Source organism: Rattus norvegicus, chromosome 17 (genome assembly GCF_021556685.1).
Source record: "Rattus norvegicus strain SHRSP/BbbUtx chromosome 17, alternate assembly SHRSP_T2T, whole genome shotgun sequence".
Taxonomy (NCBI): domain Eukaryota; kingdom Metazoa; phylum Chordata; class Mammalia; order Rodentia; family Muridae; genus Rattus; species Rattus norvegicus.
Window position 1 is genome coordinate 56,855,598 of NC_141550.1, and position 25,142 is coordinate 56,880,739.

At 40.0% G+C, this 25,142-nt stretch overlaps 2 protein-coding genes across 5 annotated transcripts; both read right to left on the minus strand.

Annotated features, from left to right (window-relative positions):
• Nucleotides 1-3,257: 3,257 nt before the first annotated feature.
• C17h7orf25 (similar to human chromosome 7 open reading frame 25) lies at nt 3,258-9,944 on the minus strand. 4 transcript variants are annotated; one of them, NM_001014010.2, is given in 3 exon segments: nt 3,258-5,145; nt 6,842-6,917; nt 9,922-9,944. In NM_001014010.2, a coding segment is annotated over 1 exon segment (1,266 nt). In that variant the 5' UTR covers nt 4,886-5,145; nt 6,842-6,917; nt 9,922-9,944; the 3' UTR covers nt 3,258-3,619.
• A 4,665-nt stretch (nt 9,945-14,609) lies between these two features.
• On the minus strand, nt 14,610-25,000 carry Psma2 (proteasome 20S subunit alpha 2). Its single transcript, NM_017279.2, is given in 8 exon segments — nt 14,610-14,867; nt 14,955-15,012; nt 16,305-16,378; nt 18,744-18,825; nt 20,105-20,227; nt 22,140-22,272; nt 22,896-22,972; nt 24,954-25,000. Coding segments are annotated over 8 exon segments (705 nt in total). The 5' UTR covers nt 24,995-25,000; the 3' UTR covers nt 14,610-14,750.
• Between the last annotated feature and the right edge of the window lie 142 nt (nt 25,001-25,142).

Here is a 25,142-nt window from a genome sequence, read left to right on the forward strand (position 1 = left end):
CTGTTAAATCACATAAATTGCAGTTATGAAGTAGCAATGAAGTCAATTTTATGGTTGGGAGTCACCACAACACAAGAAACCATATTAAAGGGTGACAGCATTAGGAAGGTTGAGAACCACTGATTTAGAGTATAACATGAGAATACAAGCCTTTCAGGAGCTATTGCGGCTTCAATTGACCACTGCCATTTCTTTTCATGTTCACTAGTATCAGAGTGCTTATTCCAGACCTTGGCAAGACTACCTCTTTTCCTAGCACAACTGTGGGTTATTACTGTTTATCTTTTCCTTCCCAGTGTTTTAGACATTTGCTTTACTTTCTAACATGATCTGACAGTTTTTAACGGGCTACTTAACTGTACATTCCTGCTATGATCTCCATCATGTTTTTACCTTTGAATTGATCTCCTCAGTCAACTTAGGTAAGCCGTTGGTGTATGGGGTAAGCTGCAGCAAGCAGTTCCAGAGAGAGCAATTTGTTACATTCCAGGTGCCTCACTAAAGGACCACATTTATTCCTTGCACTTATTATATTGATCTCTGGAGAGAGTGGTGTTTGGTAGGGCCACAGAAATGGCCACTTCAGACAGCAGTTGCTTCAGAATGCCATGGCTGTTAACTTTCTAGTTGGAAGGATTCCAACTTCCTAGGAACTGATTCTCAGAAGACAGCAACAGAAAGCTCCCTTTTTTAAAACAAGTCTTTTTTTATATCTTAGCCCTCCTCTGTGCCAGGCAGCAGATGGCAGACCCTCAACAAATACTAAATGATATTAATGCCATGTCAGTGATGCTATTAACACAGCACGCATCTATATGTCCGAACAATCTTACTCTGGCTACAGTTATTGCCGTATCTTCCTTAAAATATATCTCTTCAAACCACAGCTTTTTATTGTTTTCTTAGAGATCTTCTGTGACCTTAAGCCAATCTTGACTACCTTGAAAAAACTAGCATTTCTCTGGCCTGGTTTGCTACCAGGCCCTCATATTCGCATTCTCTGACCACATTCTTTGTCAGACACACTTTATAAGGTTGTGGGCCTCTGTGCCGGAGGTTTTCCATGGAGATCTCTGGTCCAGCTAGGATCAGGGATTCAGGAGAAGGGAGAACTGGGGCAGGTGTTGTTCTGCCTTTGTTTCAGGTGGGGCTTAGCCAGCATGTGACAGACCAGCCAGTGAAGGGTGCAGGAGGGCTACTGGCAGCGATTTTGGGAGAGCAGATCTCTTCCCTAAGTGGTGGTGTTACAGCTCTTATAACCGAAGCTCTCAGGTGACAGAGTGATTCTTCCACACATTTAATCCTGAACACGACTCTTAAATAGTTTTTTGGATGGGTCAGTGTCTGACAGCAGGTCCTTCCTATTGGATTGGCCTGAGAGCTTGAGAAGACCTCATCTACATATTTGGGGGCATGGTCCTGTTTCTATGACTGATCTGTCTTGAGCCTATGTAACCTGTGGTCACGTCCTCACCTGTGGAGGAGGGGCTTGGGGAATTGCTCTGATTGGTCTGTCCCAAACCTCTCTACAGGGGTCTGGGGGGTGGGGGTGGGGGCTGCAGCTAGTGAGGCTTTGATTTCCTGGGAGACTAGAATGCACCTGCCATTCCTTTTAGGGTCTCCTGGGTATTTGACCTATTTAGACTAGGAATCAGGGTACCTTTCACAGCCTACCAGCCCACATAAGGCTTCACCTATGAAAGCATCAAGCATCAATATCTTTTAACCTGACCCCAGATCAAGAATTACTTCCTATGTACTCATAGTATTTTCAATATAATTTAATACATTATATTTCCATTTTTACCTCCATTCAGACTAAGTGCTCCTCATAATTACCTGCTGTCATAGCAAAATAATCCAATCATGTTTGGTACTAAATAGCACTAAATATTTTAACACCCTTATTCAATAATTCTCAACCCTACTAATGCTACAATCCCTTAATACAGTTCATTTTGTGGTGACCAACCATAAAATTATTTTCATTGCTGCTTCATAAGTAGCACCCTGTGAAAGGGTGGTTCTCAAAGAAGTCACAACCCAAAGGTTGGGAACCACTGTCTTAAATAGGTTCTCAAATTTGTAAATTTCATTTCTACAACTAGACAATACCTCCACACTCTAAACATGAAATGTAATTCAACTCTTCCTGGGGGAAATATGCTTAGTGATCTCTTACTTTCTAATTCCCAGTTTTTAGGAAAGTATATACTCACACTGTGAATTTGTTTTCTTGTAAGTGATAAAGTATGGTGTAAACTGTACTCATAGAACTTACCTTTAATTGCATGCAGCACTCATTCACTATCCCCATTACCATTTCATGAGTGATGCAATTAATTTTCACATGCTAGAGGCCATCAGAATAAGAATGGTAGTTTTTAAAAATTCAAATACTTGTAATAATGGATTGTTTGGACTTAAAAGTAAAATCCGAGTTTTAAAAAGTACATTTTCAACTTGTTCAAATTAATGTATACCTTCAGAGTTCTAGGCTGAGCTTAGGAACAGTTTCCTTTTCACAATGGTGTGCTGTCTAGTTCTATGTCAACTTGACATGACCTAAAGTTCTCAGGAGGGAACCTAGATGGAGAAAATGCTTCCATAGGACTAGGCTTTAGGAAAGCCTGTGGAACACTTCATTAGTAGTTGGCAGTAGAAGGACCCAGTCCATTGTGAGTTGTGCCATCGCTGGGCTGGTGGTTCTGGATTCTATAGAAAACCAGGCTGAGCAAGCCAGAAGGAATGAACCAGTAACCTGCACCTCCTTCCATGGCTTCTGCATCAACTCCTGCCTCCAGGTTCCACACAGCTTTAGTTCCTGCCTTGGGTTCCTTCAATCAACTGTGACTCAGGATATGTAAGACAAACAGATCCTCGTTTCCTCTCCAAATTGCTGCAATTGTAATCCCAGCTAAAATAAGTGGTATATCAATAAATAAATGGGACTCAACAGATCAAAGTTCACTTTCATTCCATATGAATTCTAAACTCTATAAACATACCCACCAGACTGTATCTGACACAAAGCAATTGTTTTAAAATTTTGAAATTTAAAAATATTCTCTATTTTCTGTAGGAATTTTAGTTTTAGTTTAATTTCTAAAATTTTTAATAGCATCAGTGTTAGTTTTAATTTGTTTAGGATTTTCTTTCTACTCATAACAAGTAGTGACTTCAGGGTCTGGAATAACTATTATCTCTCACCTTTAATCGAGTGACAAATACAGCACAATGAAAAACAGGCCGCAGAGTTTTCTCCAGATATTTAATGAATTTGAGAATCATGTAGCCATATTCCATGAAATGTGATTACCTGTGGTGGAGGCTGAAGCCCTACTGAGGCAAACAAATGCATCACAAGATAAGTAAAAGCCTTATGCAGATGTATTTCTGTTCTTACCTGCTACAATGTAGTCTGTGATGTAATACACAGATAAATAAGACAGTCTCTTGGATTTTTCTAATTTATAGACCTTAAATAGATGAAACACAAAAAAGTTCTATTTAGTTCTAAATATTATGTTTACTATAAACTTTTTTCTCCCAATATAGATGGGAAGGCCAGCCTTTGGTATAAATAACATATTTCCATGACAACACTTAAAGGATAGCATTAGTGTGCACTATCATTGGTTCGGGCTTTTGGTAAGGGAACGGCTAATGCCTCTTTACTCTCAGTAAGTGCTCTAGGCTGATGAATGAACACACTGAATTTAACACCCTGATTGTTGGCAGCTCTGACAAAACCACTATTCGCAGTCATTGTGATGGCTTTCAGGGTATCTCCTGTCCCGAAAATTGTTAAGGAACGGCTATTAATTTTTGAACTCGCCACTAGTTTCAAGGCACGCTCAGAAGGTTGGTCTGGTACCACATTGATTCGTTTAATTAGTACAGCAGCTCTCTCTCTCTCTCCTGGTCCCCCTAAGGTATCTAGAATAGATTGGAAATCCTTGACGGCAGATTCACAGGCAAACAACTCCTTGTCCTTCATAAACGCTTCCAGCTGAGGTTGAACCCGCTCTTTCCTCTCTTGCTCTGCTTGCTCCGTGAGTACTTTTTCTTTGAAGATAAAGTGGCAGCCTCCATAACTCATGGCAGACACATATGTGATTAAAGTAGTAATGTCCAGATTTACTCTTCTGCACACATCAACCTTGATCTCTGTTGGAAAGGCAACACGGGCCAGTACATTGTCTAGGTCCACTCTTGTCACCTGCAGAAGTTCTTGGCCCTCGTCATCTGACTCACTCTCGCTCAGCAGATACTCTTCGGGGTGATTTAACAGAGAGTTGACCGCGACGATGTCTCCTCTTACTGATATGCCCATATCTTTCAGCTTGTCTGCCATGGGGCTGGAGACACTGTTGTAAAATGCAAAAACAATGTGAGGGTTGCTATACTGCACTGGTTGCTGTCGACTGGCCTGGAGGAAATCTTCAGCCTGCTCAATGATGCTTTTGTCGCCATACTGGCCCCTGCCTAGCCAGATGTTATGCAGTGCTTCAGCCTTTCGACCAATGGCTTTGACCCAAGTATGACCTCCATTTGCTACGACATCCACCACAAGAGTCTGTTTTTCTCCCAAGGAATCTGTGTAACCAAAGACACGAAGAACACTAACAACTTCTTCCAGGTTCTCTGCCGATTCCACAATGGCTTTCAAGTGTGTTAGATTCGTGCTTTGTAAATGGGACTCCTTAATAGCTACCTTCCCAGACTCTATTTTCTGTAAGAATTTCAGTTCTGACTTCAGTTTGCTGCACAGCTTCGCACCACCTTCTATGCCACCTTTTTTTGACCGAGAAAGTGATTCTGCTCTTTTGATCAGTTCCTTGGCCATGGCAATTCTTTCAGAGAGCATGGAGTATGCAGACATGCTGACAGCATTATTCCTTTCATAAAAACAAGGCAAATGTCAATGTCTGTTACTGTTAGGATGATGACTCGAAAGTCCACACTAGCGACAATGTTTATGAAGACTATGAACCTGGGCGTCAGTGTATGGGATTGTGGGAGAGCCTTCCTTCCTTCTGACAGCTAAACAATGCTGTACAGTTGAGCTCTTCCTGAAGTGTGCTGGATTCTGACGCTTGTTTACACCTTTACCTCTTCAGACTACAGAATCCACAGCATGTCCTGTGTCAGGAAAAAAACAAAATGAAATAAAAAAGGAGTTTGGCAATGTGCTTTGTATCTTTATCAATAAGTAGTCTTATTTTACTATTTAATTTACTTCTGAAAAATTTTAAGATTCCAAATATCAAGGTTAAAGGTTTAAAATAGCTGCCCATACACTCCTTCAACTGAGTAACCCCAACATCCATCCCTGCCAAAAGTCCTTGTCCCCAGGAGCCTAGACTGCCCCCTTCCTCAATTCAATTCCACCACTCCAGCCAACTCCACAAATGATATTGCCTACATCTGGTCATTTTTGCAGGCAGATATCAGATGGTGTTGCCATAAAAATAAAAAAGGGTTTCTTTTATCCTGAGCTAGCCGGCACCATAGGTAGGGCCAAATGGCATCTGCAGGATATTTTCATCTCAGACAGCAAAGCGTCTCACCAGCTAAGCTCCATCCCATCTCACACTGCTGACGGCTACTTTCTGAGCCTGGCAGAAATCTCTCTACCCATCTAGTTCCCAAGGCAGGTTGCTGCCATGCCAATTTCATACAGAGACCACCTATCTCGAGGTTCTCTTACTGTGGACTCAATGCCACATGAAAGAACATACCACACAATAACCTCTGATCCAATAGATAAGATATAATTTGCCCATCTAAATAGCACAAAATCCTGTACACACCCATCCCTTAAAACCAGTCATAACAACCTATATCTATGCCCAGAGAAGAATCTTAACATCTGCAGCCAAGTTATCCCAGCTCCTCCTCTTGCTCTAGCCCTTCTCTCCTTCCTAAAACTTTTCTCCCGCCCATCCTTCCTTCTCGTCCAAAGACACGCCTCGTTCTATCCTGTACCTGCCTTCTTGTATAATGACATCAACCTCCAAGATGGTACGTCCAACTACAAGTAAACCCACTCCCCAAGGACCCACACTAACAACTCCACCATCCCTGCAACTTGCCTAAGGAGCAAGTGTCCTGCCTGCCTTCCAGCACCTTGTCCCATATACCTCTTTCACGTAGGGAGCTAGCAACTCCTACCACTAACCCCATGCATTCCCTGAGAAAGCCCTTGTCTCCATTCCTCCCTGGATATCCTAGATTTCCTCTACTAGCTCAACTATACCCATCCTAGCCAGCTCTAGACATCTCCAGTGTGCACTTCTCGTCTCTCCTCTAGGCAGACACCAGACTAATGCCTCCAACTATACCCATCCCCACAAATGATCACCTCTGTCTAGGGACCGGCATTAGACCCAAACCAACCACTCTACCTATTCCTGAGACTCACCTAGGGATCATGAATCCCTGTCTTCTGGACCCCTCTCAGGGCAGGGATCCAAGACTCACATCAATTCCACCAGCACTTAGTGTCTGAGAAAAAGTACTGAGTACCTCCCACAGACACTTGAAATTTGACTGCATCTCTAATACTATTCTCTATCAGCACAGAGACTGTGATAACATGCACAAGACCTACATAAAATCAAACCAACAAAAAACAAACAAACCAAAACAACAATAAATGTGGCATGGAGAAGGGGAAGAGGGCACAAAGTTCCAACCCTTAGCAAGAAGCTATTTGCAATTCATTTCTGCTGGGAGAGGGAATATCTGTTTTCCTCAGTGCAGTGACACTGTGTATATCATTCAAACTCCAAGGCAAGCCTTATGCTTAGGAAGAGTTGACCAACACAAAACGCACCCTGTGTTTTCTGCGTGCTTTGTTTTTGTTGTTTTGAGAGACCATGAAGTTTGATGGGAGTGGAAGGACGGCATATCTGCAAAGGGAAAGACTATGATTAAAACATATTGTATGAAAAAAGTTTTAATTTAAATAAAAAAAGGTTCAACAATGAAAAAAGATATTGAAGATACCATAAGTTAGAAAGACCATCAAGGGTTGGTGGGATTAATATTGTGAAAGTGACTATCCTATCAAAGAGCAAACTACTTATATTCAACATACTCCCCATCAGTTTGCCAAAACAATTCTTTACAGAACTTAATAAAACAATCTTAAATTTCATATGGAACTGCAAAAAGCCCAGGATAGCAAAACAATCCTGAACAACAAAGAATGGCTGGAGGTACCATCTCAGATTTCAATAATTATACTACAGACCTACAGTAATGATAACAGCATAGTAGTATCTAAAATAAAATAAACAAACAACAACCAGAAACCTCATTGATCAATGGAAAATAAGCCATTTGAATTTTGACAAAGAAGTCAAGAGTACACACTGGAGAAAATAAAGCAGCAAATGGTGCTGGTCAAACTGAACGGCTAATATAGGAGAATGAAACCACATCCTCACTTCTCACCTTACACATAGCTCAACTCCAAGTAGATCAAGGACCTCAATCTAAGACCTGATATCCTAACTCTGATAGAGGTTAAAAAAAAGGTATAAAACATACTGGAAGTCATTGGCGTAGGAAAGGACTTTCTGAACAAGACCTTTATAGTGCAGACGTTAAGAACAATTAACAAGTGAAACCTGAAACTAAAAAAATTTCTACACAGCAAAAACAAAAACAAAAACAAAAAAAACCTGCCAGAGTAAAGAGTCAGTCCACAAAAGGGGAAAAACATTTACCATCTACACACCTGACAGGGTTAATGTCTAGAATGTATAAAGAACTGAAAACATCCATAGAGAGCAGAACATTACTAAGGGGCCACAGAGAAGGGCTTTAAGGGAGGAAAGAGAACACACTGGTAAAAAGGGTTAAATGGAACAGGAATGGTTACACTGCGGTGAGAGTAAAGTGTATGGTAAAGGAGGAAGTGTGGGAAGGGAACTAACACTAACGGCCTCTCAACACACATAAACACCACAAGAATTAAGGTGGAACTACCTTACAATAGAGCAAAACAATGTCCCTATTAGACATGAGGCTGAAAAAATAAAAATCCCAGTGTCAGAAATGGATTATCTTTTGGAGTTGCTGGCCAGTGAGGCTCTGTAGATATCCAAACATAATGGGGTACTGCCAGGACTTGATGGTTAAGACCCTATTGCTAAAAACACCACCAATTTGAGTAATAGGACATGGAGAAATTGAGCTCGCACAGACCTAGAAGATTCATCCCTACTGGCTAATTTTCATCGTTCTGAAAAATATTGTGCAGGCTAACAGGAGAAAAGCAACTTTCAATAATATCCAGTTATGAATCCTCGGAGTTACAACTATGACTGGCCTGGCAAGACATAGCCATCAGTACAACACAGCACAAATATTATGGGAGTAACCAGCTATTTTATGGTTAGATTTAGTGCCACCCCACAGCATGAAACCCATACTAGGCATCAGTATTAGGCTCAGAACCTATGCTAGGCAAGTCATAGGCACTAGGGGAAAACTTATAACTTTATGGTGCTAGACAAAGAGTGGAAAACTGACTTATTATCATACCCATAGATCAATGTATTTCTCAACCCTCATCTGAGAGGTTTCAATTACAGTAGATGGTTATTAACACAATTATCAATACCCACAACTGGCCAAGGTGCAGAGACTAAAAGACTACATATAACTCTTAGTCCTAAAAGGGACATATGTGACATACATGTTACTCTCACAAGGCTCAGGGATCAATGTGAAAAGAAGGTAAGACCCAGAGGTGGTAGATAACTACAGTGAAACCTCTTCTGGATGCAACACGCACCACCTGGGCAAGCCTGAGCCAGGATGGAAAGAGGAGCTGGGCCCAGAATCCCCCAGGTAACTATTGACAATTTGAGCTGCTGGGAGAAGGAAAGACAGCTTTCTCTAGTAGTGTAGCCTCTATTATGTCACCCACTCTTCAGGGGAAAACCACACATTCGAGACTATTTACCCAAATACAAAGCCGTCTTGAAGGAGGGGTACAGTAGGTATAGGACTAATTGGGGCATCCAGAGTGAGTATGAACCAAACACATGATATGAAATTCTCAAAGAACTATTTTTTAATGTAAAAACAACTGCTTAACATTAAAAATCCACCAACTGTCCAAACAAGGGTCTCTCCTAAATTAATCATACTAGGATTTCACCTCTTACTCCTTCAATTGATGATCTTTGTTTTCTTGTTTTGTTTTGTTTTTTTTTGGGGGGGGGCTGTTGTTTGTTTGGTTTTGAGACAGTGTTTCCACACATAACCCCTGCTGTCCTGGAACATGTAGAACAGGCTAGTCTTGAGCTCACAGAAATCACCTTCCGCTGCCTCCCAAATACTGGGATTATAGGTGTGCATTACCACCCCAGACAGACAGTCTTTTAAGGAGTTGCCTCTTGATTTCCACAGACTTTAGATACCAAGCAATCAAGACTGTCTGATTTCTACATGCGATGCCAATTTGGCAATGTTTTAAAGTAACAAAAGGGACAACCAACTGGCCTCCTGTTCCCATTCTGAAGGAAAAGGTGGAAGGATTCAGAACACACCAGATGGTTAGCCTGGCTGTTGGACTATGACAAGGTGCAAGCCATGGGTGAAGTGCTTCTGCGTGAGTATGGGTCCCATCCCAGTGTGTCCAACTGCACAGCTGGGCCTGATCGATCCAACAGGTCCGGATCAAACAGGCTCCAGCTGGCCTAGTGCATAGAGGCCAGAGTAGGCAAGACTGACCCTTCCTGTCTGGACACCTGGCCTACGCCCTCCCTTTCCACCTCCCTCTATTCCCCACTCACTCCCTCAGTCCCCGGATCCTCACCAGCAGCGCCAGACCCCTTGCGCACAAGGCGAGGGGACACAGAGGCAGTATGCAGGGACAGCTCACGAGCCAGCCCTCACCTTGTTCTGCTGAGCCGTACTCTGCCTGCTGAGTCCCGCCTCCGGCATTACGTGGTTCCGGCCGGGTGAGCTCGAGTCCCAGGAGGCACTGCGGCGGCCATGTTTGTTGAGGGCAACCGGCTTCTGCCAGCAGGGGTGGAACGAGGACTGAGTCTCAATCCGAGTACTAAATGATAAAATTTATTTGGGTCTCAGGTTTGGGTATTTTTAACAAAATAAAATTTGAGAGCCATCAGGTTCCAAACGCCATTCGGAAGCACTTTTAGTTGCATCATCCTGGCCTTTACATAGAAGGAACCTTTAAATGTGCTGTCCTACCGAGGTGGGCAGAGAACTGCATAGCTTCAGGGGCTGTGGGTATTCAGCATCTCATATTCTAAACATCAGTATCCAAAGTTACCCGGGGGTTGCGGGGGTGGAAAGTTTGAGAAAGCAAAACTAATTTTAAATATTAGACTTCAATTGTCGTGTGTTTCTTGTATCCTGCCCCTTGTCCCAAGCACTGCTGCTTTAAGAGTTGAAGTAACTCAGATCAGACACAATACTAAAATCTTAAGACAGGAGCAATATCTCATTCGGTGCTTTAAATATATTAAAAATAGCGCTGTAGCCAGCGTTGTTCTAAATACATTACACACTAATTTATTTAGTTCTAAAAGGTAGGTAGATGTATTTTGCCTCTGAAGCACAGACAAGTTATTTAAACCCAATCAAACCCTGTAAATGCCTCCAGCAAAGCCTAAAACTCCTGCCAGGGTTTATCAAGCACAAATTCCAGAAGGGCTTTGAAACTTCAAGTGTGTAGATGGGGGGGGGGGGGGGGCGCCGGGGGGATAAAAAATATTCCTTAAAAGACTTCATTAATAACATACCAGAATCCTCTCTCCCATCCAGAACAGCCAGTCCATTCCTCATCCTTACCCAGAAATGAGTTTATATGTAGGTAAACAGGTGCACAACAAAAGATAGGCACGATTAGGAAGTGTGAGGTTTTTCTGACTAAAATGTTGCCACTAGCCTGCTTGCTCCTCCCATGCTCCTACCTTTCACTTCCCATCCCCTCCATCTTCTCCCTCCAAACAGTAAATAATTAAAAGACTCCAAAGAAATCTGACATTCGCAGTCTAAAGAAGGTAGGTAGGTACCAGACTCATTCACAAACTCAACACCTCCAAACCTTCTGTTTGGATTTGGAGAACAAAGAAGGCACATAGAACAGCATGTTTTCTTAAGAAGTACCTTGTAACTGGAACCTTCAAATAACTGGTTACTTTAGCCCTCAAATAAGAAGCTTCTTCATTTAAGGGCTTAAGGCACAGATAGGAAACAGCAATTCAAAGGCAGCATCTCATATTCTAAATACCAATGGACTAGAAAGTATAGTGAAGGGTTGAAAAACAGCAAAAAGCAAGGAACAGATATTCCATTAAAAGAAATTTCAGGTCTATAATCAACAAAAGTAAGTGAAAAGTAAGTGAAAAAAAATACTAAAAATTTACGAAGAAAATTTTTAATAAGGACCTACTTGGGTGTTCACCCCAATAACTGTTAAGGCAGCACATTGGCAGCACATTTCAAGTTAAAACCTGGGTGATCCAGAGAACATTAGCGTGGCCCTTATAAGATGATGACACACAAATTTGGGAAGTAAAAACTCACCAAAGGCAAATAAAATCATTGTGAAACAAAAGACAATTCCGAAGGCCACAGAGAGGAAAGTTTTTTGTCACAGAAAAGAACTGTAACTAATAAAACACTCATTGGACTGGTTGCCAGGAAATTAAAATTCTAATTTGAGGAAAGTACCAACCCCTCCCATTGAGTATCAGTTTTTATTCTTCTTGAGGCAAAGGTTAGGGTTGGGGAATTGAAAAGCTTGCAAACACTGACAGGAAAGTGGGTGAGCTGAAGTACCAAGAGTCAGTAATTTCTATCTATGGCAAGCAACTGAAAATATAAAATTTCCTTAAAGAGCTTAGTGCTCCATTATAAAGCAGACCTCCTCACTCTGCCCATCTACTTTCTCTTCCCCAATATATGTAAACTTCAAGAACATCCATGTTTCTCTGCTAGTAACTTTGCAAAGCAAAATTTATGGTTAGGAATTTGAGACAAAAGCCTTCCAGATACAAATTGAACCAAATGCTGGCAGAAGCTATAAACAATGGGAACATTATAATACACAATATAAAAAGAAACTAAAATCCACAACCTAAAATGATTTGAGTTTAAGAATGTTTAGGGAGACAATGGGTTTCTACATCAAAGAATGAGTTTCTGAAAAAACTAGGACAGAAAGGGAACAGATTAGTTTCAAGGTCAGTGAAAAGAATTACTTTGTTCAGTCTTGTGAACAAAGGAGTGGAGTTGTAGGCAGCTTTCCATTTAAGGGAGGCACAGGATAGCTGATCCTGAATCTAATGTTCCTGCAGCACTATTTGCACTTCCCTTGTCTTAAAGCTATATTTACTTTCCTCTCTGCTTTATAAGTGTTGACATTGACATTCTTCTGGGTTTCTTGTTGAGTTTCTTCCATGTAGCCCATTGTCCTGGAACACTGCAGACCAGGGTGGCATTGAACTCAGATCTACCTACCTCTGTTTTCCAAGGCCTGTACAGCCACCACCCAGTATCCTCTGTTGCGTTTTGTTTGTTCTAACATTGGCCATCAGAGATCTACCAAATTAAATAGCAGCTAAAAGAAAACCTCACCCTTTCCAACAATACACAAATTTACCAAAGTTGGGGCTAGAAAGATGGCTCAGTGGTTAAGAGCACTGACTGCTCTTCCAGAGGTCCTGAGTTCAATTCCCAGCAACCACATAGTGCTTAACGACCATCTGTAATGGGATCTGATGTCCTCTTCTGGTGTGTCTGAAGACAGCTACAGTGTACACATATATAAAAAAAAGTAAGTCTTTAAGAAGTATATCTCATATCACCAATAGCTCCTTTAAAAGAATTTTTTACACCAAAGTGGGGGAGAAACCTTAATTCAGTGGTTGTCAACTTTCCTAATAATTTTTGCTGCTACTTAGCTGTAATTTTGCTACTGTTATGATTCGTAATGTAAATAACCCTTTTCCCAAAGTCTTAGAAGATCCCTATGAAAGGGTCATTTAAACCCCTAAGGGGGTTGCAACCTATGGGTTGAGAACCTCTGTTCTAATTTCTTTGCAGTCAGATTAAAAAAAAAACAAAACAAACAAAAACCCTCTTACTGTGTTGGACTCAAATATACCAAGGCCGATCTAATTTTGTGTTTTATCTGCATGTGTATCTATACATATGTGCTTATCTGATGCCCTCAAAGGTAAGAGGAGGGTTTCTGCTCCTCTGAAATTGGTGCTATAGATGATTATGAGCCACCACCTGGGTATTTGGAACTAAGCCCACATTTGCTGCAAGAACGACTGCTCTTAACCAGTGAGCCAGCCCTCTAGTCCCTCAACACACATCTTAAACTAGAAGGGCACTGCAGAGGGTAAGACTCATCAGCAAAAGCACCTGTAGTGCAAATGTGAGAACTGGAGTCTGGATACATAATACCCACACGAATGTGGGGCAAGAGTGGCAGCCTTTTAGTGTCAGCACTCAGAAGGTAGACGTGATCTCCATTGCAAACTAGCTAAACTAGTTAGTCATCAGGCAAACTCTGGGTTTATGTGAGAGACCCTGTCTCAGTATATAAGGTAGAGTTAACTACAGAAGGTACCCGACATCAATCTCTAGTCTCCACATCACTGGTACCCACATAAACATGTGTGCTCATACACACACCACAGATACATAATAAATACATGAATAACTCCAGGTCAAGGTGCCAACTTCCCATTTCTTAAAATGTTACTGCCTCCTCTTAGTAAGATATGGATGTACTGTGATAGTAGGTAGCAAAACAGTGTATCTCAAAAAATATTCTAAAATAAAGCTATTTCTAAATTTTATGTAATGATCAAAATTGTTTCAATTACGTTTGCACCATACGACTGCCTACTTCTTCATACTGACAGTGACATTCATAAACAGTCTACTCTGTACAAGTGTCTTTTATCCTAAGATGCCTGGGGGACAGCCAATTACAGAGCACCATACTTCCACAAAGGAAAGGGGTTTAAATGCCCCAACTACTTGTTTGCTTCTAAGGACCTACTTACTTACAATGAAGGTTCTTCTCTCATTAACAAGGGAGGTGCAGCTCTGACCTTAGTAGTATCACCACTATTTATATTCACCCTTAAATTAAGAAAAATTCTACCATAATCTAGGGGATCCTTTTAAATAGTTTACCTATATAAGATGCAGAAAGGAACAGGATCTAGCACACCATGATTTATCACATGTCTCCTAGGAGACCAATTCTGTCTGATACTCCATTGCTATAGTACAACTGCAGAGTGCGCCAAGGCCTTGTTGAACCACACCCAAAGGAGTTTAACACTTCCTAGACAGTCTCGTGAATTTATCAACGTGCAGACTCTTCCACTCCAAAAGCCATGATCTATAAATTAAAGACCAAAATTGTCTTTTATGGAAAAATAGGTAATTTGGTAGTGAAAGTGCAATGAGATCTAATAAGGAAAATATATAAAAATCAGACTGACTTTACCATCTACTTTGCAGTGTAATTTCCAAAAGTCAACTACAATAAAGAAGTATGTGCAAACTTTACTCTTAAAAACTAGACACTGGTTTTAACAGTTTATTATGATTATTATTTAAAAATGTGAATCCATTAAAGCATGTAGAAATAAGTCTGCACAAACAAAACATACTTTAAAAATGAATAAGTAGAATGAGTGTTCCTTGATTGTTCCGGCACATCTTCATTACGCTATAGCAGCCAAGTAATCCCTCACTTCAGTTGGGGTGAGCCTCCTAAAGCCAGCTTCATTGCAGATCCCAACTTCTATGTTATCTTCTGTCATCTGCCCTTCAAAGCTTTCCTAATTCAGAAGGGAAGGAAATGGTCAAGTTTACAAGCAGTTCATTAGAAAACCATTTGAAATCTAGTTGGTGGATTCTGAGCTAACCTTAAGGGTTAAGATGGCTGTGTGAATCGCATCTTCCAGTTCTAAGTCTTCATTATATCTAAAGAAAAAAATTGAAAAATATTATAGCACTGTTTAGATTCTTCATGGTTATTTTAAATAAAAGGGCAGCAAAAACATGAAATCTTTTAAAAAAGCCTAACCCTGCTAAGAACCCTAAGTTGTAAAAGCATTCCCAAATCATCTCAATGAGACAGCTATCCTCAAATAATAACGTGAATGACACTTGCTACTGAACCTTTAACACCATGAAAAACTTCATTATAAAAACGCACTTTTATGTTTTAGCAATAGTACAATAAAAGTCAAACTGTTGCTAAAATCATGACGTTATCAGTTATGACACAGCATTCTGAAGACTCATTAATAGGTAAAGTTAATGTGCTTTATCATCAAGACTGAGGTTACAAATTGATTAAAAGTCTAAGACCTTTAATGACCTTAACATGAATATTACATGAAAATGATACAGAGAAGCGTCATGTGTTATACTTTAGCTATAAAAGATTCTGTCCAAAACAGCAGAGATTTCTGGAGGACAGCAACCACACTGAATTCAGAGTATCACCACAAATAATGGCGAGTGGCTTGGGGTCCACACTGACAGCAAATGTTACACAGTGCTTTATCCTTACTTTAGCAAACACATACATCATGTGATCTGCTCAATACCAACTACTGGTCTCAATTTTTGTTTGTTTGAAACAGGCCCTAATTTTGTAGCATAGTCAGGACCAGAGCCCACTGCGTAGCCCAGGCTGGCCTTAACTTATAGCAATCCTCCTGCCTTCTCCTCACAATTGCTGGGATTGCAAGCCTGAATCTCCACATCCAGCGACCTCAACTTTTAATTTTCATAAGTCACTACTAAACATTCTTCTACTCTGCATATAAGTTTTTTAATATGATGGGGGAAATAAACAAGCATCTGAGAAACAACCAATGACTGGCATGCTGTCACACCACTCAGGAAACAGAAGAGGTGGACCCTGTGAGTCAGACCACAACATGGTTTACATGGTGAGTTTAAGAGCCAGGGGTTTTAAAAAAAAAAAAAGCCAGGGGTACATGAACAAATTCTGTCAACTACTCCCACAACCCAAAATATATTTAAAAAGAATGAAACGAGGTTGAGCAATATCCTTAAGAAATAAATAATATTGCCACTACACTGAAGACTAAGAAAGCAAGATATTAAGATGTTACTCTTTTATCTCTAGCAAAACTCAAATACATAGTAATGTAATGTTAGACCCGGGAGATTAATCATTCAAAGAGTTCTGAAGCTCATTAAGATCAGTCTGCACTGGAACCTGATCTTGGGAAGCCTACCTTTTCTCAAGGAAAGTTTTCCCGTTCACGTAGTTCTTTCCCATTGCTGTGGCCTTCCAGGCAAAGTAAGCTCCCTAATCAGGAGAGACAGAGACCTTTTAAAACATTCACACAACTGTATTACTCTGGTATATGTGTTTAACTCTCTAATTGGTCTCTCACTTCTAAAGTGGTGATTATTTATTGAAACTGAATGGCAATTACACAGAATAAGTTTTGTTTCAAGGATGTAGAACAAACAACAAGAGTCATGAATAAACATAAGTTAATGACTGTGGGAGTAGTTTACTTTGGTATTTACACATATATACACACATACATATACACATACAAAACTCATCAAACAGGTAACAATGAGTTAGTGCAATTACTATATAATTTTAAAGCAAGATAAGTGGAAAGAGGAATTAAAGTAAAATATCAAAAGTAATTCAGTCCAGCTTAATGGAGTGAATGCATCTAAACCGTATCACATTATCCTGAAACCTAGGGACCCCTCATCATCTTTACTGAATAGAGATGGATTTTAATTGAAAGTATCAGAACCTTTGAGTATTTTAATGGGGTCATGAAAAATTTGGCAAAGGTGAAAGGTCTCTAAATATTTAAGAATCCAAAGAGTCTTCAGGCAGCTCTCTCCCACACTACCTAAGAGACATGTCCAAAGCTTTGCCTTGTGCATGTGCACTCTGCACTGTGTACGCCATCATGCCACACAGCACCAGTCAACACTGATTTGGGTGCTGCTTTTATAGAAACACACTGACTTGATTACAAGAAATAAAAGACAATGTTGTCCTATCATCGTTCCTCAGCTTAGATGCCACTGCTAGATTTTATTTTTAATTTAAAAATTGTTATTTGGATTGTTGACTTGCATTTCAACAAAAAATTACTAAATGAATCTTGGATTGGGGTTTGAATTTGCATTCATGTTTTAAAAGACCCTAGGCATTTTTCTAACATGTCTGAAGCTAGTATTTATGTGAAGTGGTATCCTTAGCACTGACAAATCAAATCAAAATATCAACTCTGAAAAAATGTTGAAGCTCCAAAATCCTGCAGATTCAAATATTCTATAAAGACTTAATTCTTTCTGTAAAAATAAACAAGCTCAGGCTGGAGAGATGCCTCAGCAGTTAAGAGTACTGACTGCTCTTCCAGAAGTCCTGAGTTCAATTCCCAGCAACCACATGGTGGCTCATAACCATCTGTAATGGGATCCGATGCCCTCTTCTGATGTGTCTGAAGACAGCTACAGTGTACTCACATACATAAAATAAATATAAAAATAAATAAATAAATAAACAAGCTCAAACCTGCTTGTTTTAAAAAAGAGGTATATGTACATCAAAGAATTGTTTTCAGATAGGTTTGTGACTGTCAGTATCTTACTTGTGTACCTGTTTTATATTTACCATGGTTACAATTACTTTCCCAGGTGAAAAGGGGTGGCAAGTGGAATGTTTAAAAAGCCCTACATTTAACAGCCCACATCTAGGAAACCCAAATATGCATGTTGAGGAAAGCTTACCAGGTGGGTATATCCTTTTAGAGTCAGTATAGAAAAGGACAGACAGCAAAGGTGAACATAGTCCCAGGGTCTGCCTCCCTTGACTGACTGGGAAGGCAAGACCGCAGGCCAGCCACTTAGTTTCAGAAGCTCACAGGTAGCCTCAGAATTCAATTATTTTTGCTTTGCCATTTTAACTTATAAGATAAATTAATATAAGGCTTATATCAAGAGAACTTGTAATTATCTAATAAATCATACCCAGATCCAGATATCAGCTTTCTGCTTTAGAAAGAACAGCTCAATCAAAACACCAGTTAAATATCCACCTGGTAAATTGTTGCAAGAGGCATATTCAAGGCAGTCCCAGTTGTCACCAAACTGATGGCAAACACTGTTAACACTGGCCTCCTGTTATACATCTAACTGAAGCGTTTGCCAAGGTAACAGAGTCACAAAGTAACAGAGTTCAAGACACCTAATGAAATTTGATAACTACAACACTAGTACATATGGATTCTAGTACAAGCTAATGAACATGACCAAAAAAGGGTGAAAACTAGTGTATCATACAGCTTATCAAAGACAGCACTATAAAAACGATGAATGAGCAAACAAATGTGCACTATTTATACTTTGTTAAAAATGGGGAGGGGCTTGAGAAATGGCTTAGTGCTAGGAGCACATCCTGCTCTTAGAGAGGACCTGAGTGCTAGTCTCAGCAGGATCTGACTCCTCTGTCCTCCACAGGCACCTGCAGTCAGGCACATGCATACAACCACATGCACGTATGAATACACATAACTCAAGATTAAAACAAGAGAAGGAAAGTACTGCTAAATATTAAGGTTTTATGGTTTCCACTTTTATTACATATGTAAAAGACATTTCTGATAAATATTTCAAATATATGTAATCATACTTACAGATGGATCTGACTGAAATAAATATGGTCGTCCCTCATTCCACCCACAAATAAGTAAAGAAACACCAAATGGACGAACACCACTAGAAAGAAAACAAAAATGATTTGGAATAAAAAAGAGAATTAATTACACAAGAAAATTACACAAGAAAATTAATTACAAACTAAACTGAGTTAGACTTCTTAACTGTAACTTCAAAATGAACCAATACAAAATGAATTATCTTTATTACTGTTAGGAACTGCAGTAAACTCAAATCAAATGGTTTAGTTCCTAAAAGTTCACCAGAAATTAATATTCAATGCAGCATAATTACAAAATTAAATGTTCAAGAAGTGATACATGGTGGAAGACACTAGGTCACTGATTCCATCCTAGGAAAGGTTAATGTTTTTTCTCAGAATGGGTTTGGTTTTATAGAAGTGAATTAGTTTCTATGGAGTGGACCACCCTACTGTGGGCCTCTTACTGTGTGATCTCTGGCTCTATAATAACTGTGACCCATGTCCTTGGGCCTGCAGATCTCTCAACTAAATAAAACTGGCTCAGGTATTTTGTTAGAGCAACACAGAGAGACTAAGCACACTCTTATAAATAACGGTATTACTATGGAGAAGCACACTCTAATATTTAATAAACGCCTCTTTCCTACTAGGCTTACATAAGAGCAATTACCTTTACACTAGCTCACTCACAGTATGACTTAAGAATATTGGGTGCTGGAGAGATGCTTAAGAGGTTAAAAGCCTTGGCTGCTCTCCTGAGGTCCTGAGTTCAATTCCCAGTACCCACATGATAGTTCACAACCATCTCTAACAGCAGTCTCATGTGATCATCATGGAACTGATGTCCTCTTCTGGTGTAAGCAGACATACATGAAGACAAAACACTCACATACATAGATAAATCTTAAACAAAAGAATATTAAAATTAAAATGTTATTGCTGTCTTCATAGTTCAGTCACTTCAGATTAAAAAACTGAGTACTGAGCACTAACGATTACAAAGAACACCAGCAAAGGGTTTCCTTACAATCAAGATGCTGATGTCTGCTGTTGGATAAGAACACACTTTTCCCTCCTTCTTTCTTCCTTTTGAGACAGTACCTAATGATGCAACCCAAATCTGCCTTGAATTTGCAGTGTTCCGAATACTAGGCTTATAGGTGTCTATAACCACACACTGCCACATTTTACCTTAAGAAATCATTTCAAGTCAAAACTAGAAACAACTGTTATCACAGTAATTTTCTTCATTTGTTTATACAGAAAGAATATGACTTCTACAAACCTGTTTTCCTTTACACCGTTTTTCTTCTTCAAATTCATAATGCATGTCCTCAAGTGACAAGCGTGACTTACCCTGACTGGGTATACTCTTGCATCACAGACGCTACTCGCTGTACCAGTTGGGCTGTGGGAATGGGTTCTTGGTAAACAAGGTAGTACTGCTGAGCAAGTTTCCGAGCTCTGTGTACAAGGACTCTAAAGCAATAGAAAAAGTAATTACTAACTCCCCCACAACTTTCTTCTAAGAGAACATTCTATACAAACTTAGCATGTGTCTTTCTTTAGCAGCCATCAGCTCAGTTAGCCTCACCCTTGACACCTGATTCCAGTGGATTTTGAAAAGAAACATTAAAAGAGAATCACTGTAGGAGACAAACAGAAAGAGAAGCAGGGACCAGAGCAGTTAGTAGCAGATTAAGGGAGCTGGAGAGATAGCTTAGCCATTAAGAGCATGGAGCACCCAAGTTCTACACCTAGTACCCTCGCCGTGGCTCACAACTATCTTAACTCTATTTTCATGGGATCCAATACCCTCTTCTGGTCCCTGGAGGCACTGCATGCACAGGATGCAGACACACATGCAGGTGAAACATCTGCACACTGTATTAGGGTAACAGATTTAGTTAACAAAGTGAGGGCTTTGTTTCTCCCTTTGTGACATCTTCCAGACTGCCCCCTTTCTTAAGGACAGTCTATTTATGCCACACTACAGCCATCCCAAACAGAGATGCACATGAATACACACATATAAGTCTGGGCAGTTTTGTTACTCAGCCTCTGTCTTTCCTGTAGTCTACCTTAAATTTTGCCCACAATTCAAAACTTCAAAGATTAAAAAAAAAGAACTACTGTTTACATAAGGCATGAAATTCTACTATTGTGATGGTTAATCTTGGTTGTCAACATAACTATAACTGGAATTAACAGGAATCCAAGCTCCTGTAAGTAATTTTTAAAAATCAGATTATTTGAAGCAGGAAGATCCACACCAAACCTGGGCTATTTTTTCTGATGGCAACCCCAATAAAGGACACAGAAGGAAACTCCTTTAGGCTCGCCTTACTCTAGCTGGATAGTGTTTATGCTGTTGCTGCTGCCTGTATTAAACACAACTTCTTCAGGACTGCAGGACAGACTGAAGAGCAGCAGCCTGCAGGTATCCCTCAAACCTCCAGCATAAGGCTGAGTCTGCTGACTGAACAACTACTGTACTTTCAGCCTTTCTGCCATCCGACAGCCAATGCTGGACTGCCCAGGCCACACCCTGTAAGCTCTCTCTCACAGTCACACACACGCACACGCATGCGCGCACACACACACACACACACTCTCTCTCACTCACTCATAATCAATTCTGTTCCTTTAGAGAACCTGCCAATACAACTGCATAGCAATCAAATATAGGTAAGACAAGGATTTATCCTCACCCACTCTGGCACTAATTATCTGAAGCAGGCACTTTATCACTCTCATACTCAAGTCCTTCCCTTGAGTTTTTCAGCACTAGTTCTGTGTAGTGTCCATTCTACACAGTGGTGTAGAACTTTCCATGGCAGGAAAGCAAATCATGTTTTGATAACCCCACTGGCTCATAATTCAAAGTAAAACTTTACCTTGTCTTATAAAATTATTTTCATTGTAATTGTGTATGGTAAAAAGCTGCCAATCTCTTCCAACATCCTCAGTGTAACAAGTGTTACTCTCTTTTCCAGTGGGATTCAAAGGGAGCAATTCTATCAGCCTGAGTCCTGCCTGGCCACCCAGATGCCTTCTGTCCTTAGAGACCCTTATCTCTTTGAGAAAAGCAGATACAAACAAGATATTAACCCTACATGGCCCATATTTCCTCTTGTTGCCCAAACTACTGTAATAATATATTGTAGCATGAATGCATTCGATCATTTTTAAGGTGCTTTAAAACACCAAAGCCCTTCCTACCCAGTCCTTGGATAGAGGAAAAACAGGTGAAAAAGCACGTAATTAATCACCTGTCTCACAACCATGTACCACAAGATCAACCTCCATGAAGTAACCCTTATAGGCAAACAAAACTTAGCTGTAGAAGAATTAGGATGCGTGAGGGAACATCCTGAACAGTATACCAGACCTGTAATCTGGACCCATGCCGCTGTACACCAAACCGATGTGCTTGGTTATGGGCTCCACTTTGTGTACACTCCTCTCATCATACAGGATGGATTTCTGCTTTTTCTCAGTGGCTAATACCACGCCATTTGCAGCTTAAAAAGAAGGAAACAAAATTAATATTATAATGTGTTCTTCATTAGCATTCTACTTGCAGATGCATTAAACTCAAATCTGTTGTCTTCTCTAGATTATAAAACCTTTTTCTAGATTTTTACACAACACACAAAAAAATTTTTTTCCCATTACCCAGTCTCTCAATATTTTCAGGTTTATTGGTTTTAATCTAGTTAACCCTTCTAATACAAATAAGAAATTTCTCTATAAGGGTACTAGAGCATACAATAATTCACCTTTAGATGTTTTATAATTAGCCCTTTATAAAGAAGATAAAACTCCAGAGAAAAAATAGAATCAATGAAAAAATAAAATATTAGTTTTCTGAAAATTCTACTTATAAATTATCACAATAGATTAAAATGCTATATTTGCTGTAAAATTTAAATTACTGTGCTGAATGCTATTTTCTTGAAACTTCGAAATTCTTTAATTTAACAAAAAGACCAGTAAGAATTATGTACTTAACATCTATTTCAGGAATGCTATTTTTTTTTAACTTCAAAATTCTCTAAACTAACAAAAAGACTGTTAAGGATTAAGCATGTCTGTTTCAGGTAACTATTACCAAGCATCTGAGGAGAAGGAAATATCAAATTACCTTTAATTCCCACTGAAGGGGCCCCTCCAGCTACAGCGGCCAAAGCATATTCAATCTGCACAAGTTTACCAGATGGGCTGGAAAAGAAACAAAGGCATTCTCTCTGTTACACATTATCAAATAGTACAGGCACACCTGACAGGAGGAAGACAGAGGCCAAGCCTCACTAATCAAACCTTCTGGCCTTTGAAATCTACCCGGAAGGTGTTTGGAAACTAAGCTTACCAGACTTGGATACATTCAGATGGGCACTAATTCTCTTTCCTAATGTTTTCCCCATCTCTGGTTAGCAAAGCATTCCTAACTCCTGCCTCTGTTTCACCACTCACTGACCTTGACTTCAGGCAAGTGTACTGAGTAATCAATCAAGCAGCTTCTGTACTCTTGAATCCCAGTACCCCACTGCCTCTTTCAACAAAATCCCCAGAAACACATTTTGTAGAACTCACACCAATAGACACCAATTTCTTTTGTTCATTTACCATTCTTAGCCAAATGTAAGCGGCAAGAAAACTCTTCACTTCCGTATCTCTGGCAGCTTGCACCACTCATAGTTTTAAGACTAAAAACAATTTCTTCCTAAATAGCTAATCCTTATGTTTTTTTTTAAAGTCTTTTATAATAAAGAAATCTGTTTGTGAAAGCATTCAGATGTTTGTTATAAAAGATTCAAGGTCTGAGGATGTAGCTCCTGTGCTTGCCTAGAATGCATGACACGGCATAAATAAGGTATGGGAGTGCATACCAGAATCCCATCATAGGGGAACTGGGGCCAGAAGGATAAGCTGAAAGTTATCCTTCGTTCCTGGCCATTTTAAGCCAGCCTGGGTTACCAATAAATCTGTCACAAAAATTAATAATAATAATTAAAAACAATCAGTCCCTCATGAGCTATGTCCATTTGTCTCAGCTATAAGGAAACCACTTAGGACCATATTTATTATGTTTACAAATATAAGTGGCCACCATGCATAATTTAGTCTCTGTCAACTACATAATGAAATCATTTGCTAAGGAATTTAATGGAATTCATTCAAAGACTTCAAAACACTAACATTAACTCATTTCTTACTTTAAAATTGTAAAGGGCAATTCTCAAAAGAAAGACAATATATCATAACAAAAAGTATATTAATTGTTGTTTTCAAAACCAACAAGGTTTGAGTATAGACTTAACTACTCGCGGACAACCTTGAAAAGGTTGAAATGTCAATTGTCAATGAGCTGTGGTTAGCTCATCATACATAGGTGGTAATGGAAAACCACTACTAGTTACAGTTATAGTCAACAAGTAGATCCTGGCTGCCTTCAGCTATCAGTCCTTAAGAAAATGGTTAAAACAGTCCTTTGTCTAAGTTCCTCCATGATTATTTTTTCTTAAACAGGGAACAATGGTTCCCCTTAACTGCACTTTGAGAAAATATATTTAGCCCTTTAATTCTTCCTCCTAAACATATGGGTCTAAATTCGTATTAAAGCAATTTTTTAATACATCAAGCCAAACATCGAGCTTATCAGTTTACGTGGCCACGGAAACTTGACAGGAAACTAGTTCCTTCATTTCGTTTGTACTTCTTAAGCTTTTATAGGAGCATAGGTGAAACCGAAAGCAGGCTGAGCTTCAAAGCACATTGTTGCAAAAACGGAGACTAAAACTCAGATTTAACAGTAAATAAGGATTTCGCAAAAGAAAAAAGACATCTCACGGGTCCCATCAGGAGTCAGGGTTTTCCGAAGCTCTCGCTCAGGCCTAGCTTGGCCAGTAAGGAAATCCTGGGCCTGAATGGACCAGCTGAAAACAGGCTATCTCAAAGCACCTTTTTTCTATTCTAGAGAGGGAGAGCCAGTGCTTGGCTTGGGGCCTCCAGTCCCTCAGCCTCCAATCCCGTCGCCCCAACCAGGGACCAGGCCTGGCGCTGAAAATGACTCTGCAAAGCTACGAGTCCAGCTCCATCAGCACGCGCTCCTGCGCAAACACAAGCCAGATCCAACACAGGGACCATGTCTAGGGCGCTCCTGTGATCTGCGACACATGGAACCTAGGGTCCCCCGGGGTACCTGAATGTAGTCAGCGAGAAGCTGTAACCGCGTTCTGCCATCTTTACCCGGAAAGTCGGAATACAGCCACGCACATGCGCAGTAAGTCTGTTTCCTTTAATTTTTTTCTCTTTGCTCTGATTGGAGGAGAGTCAGAAGTGCCCAGGGGCAACTGGAAGTTGGAGTTTTTAGATCACAGCCAGCCTTTGA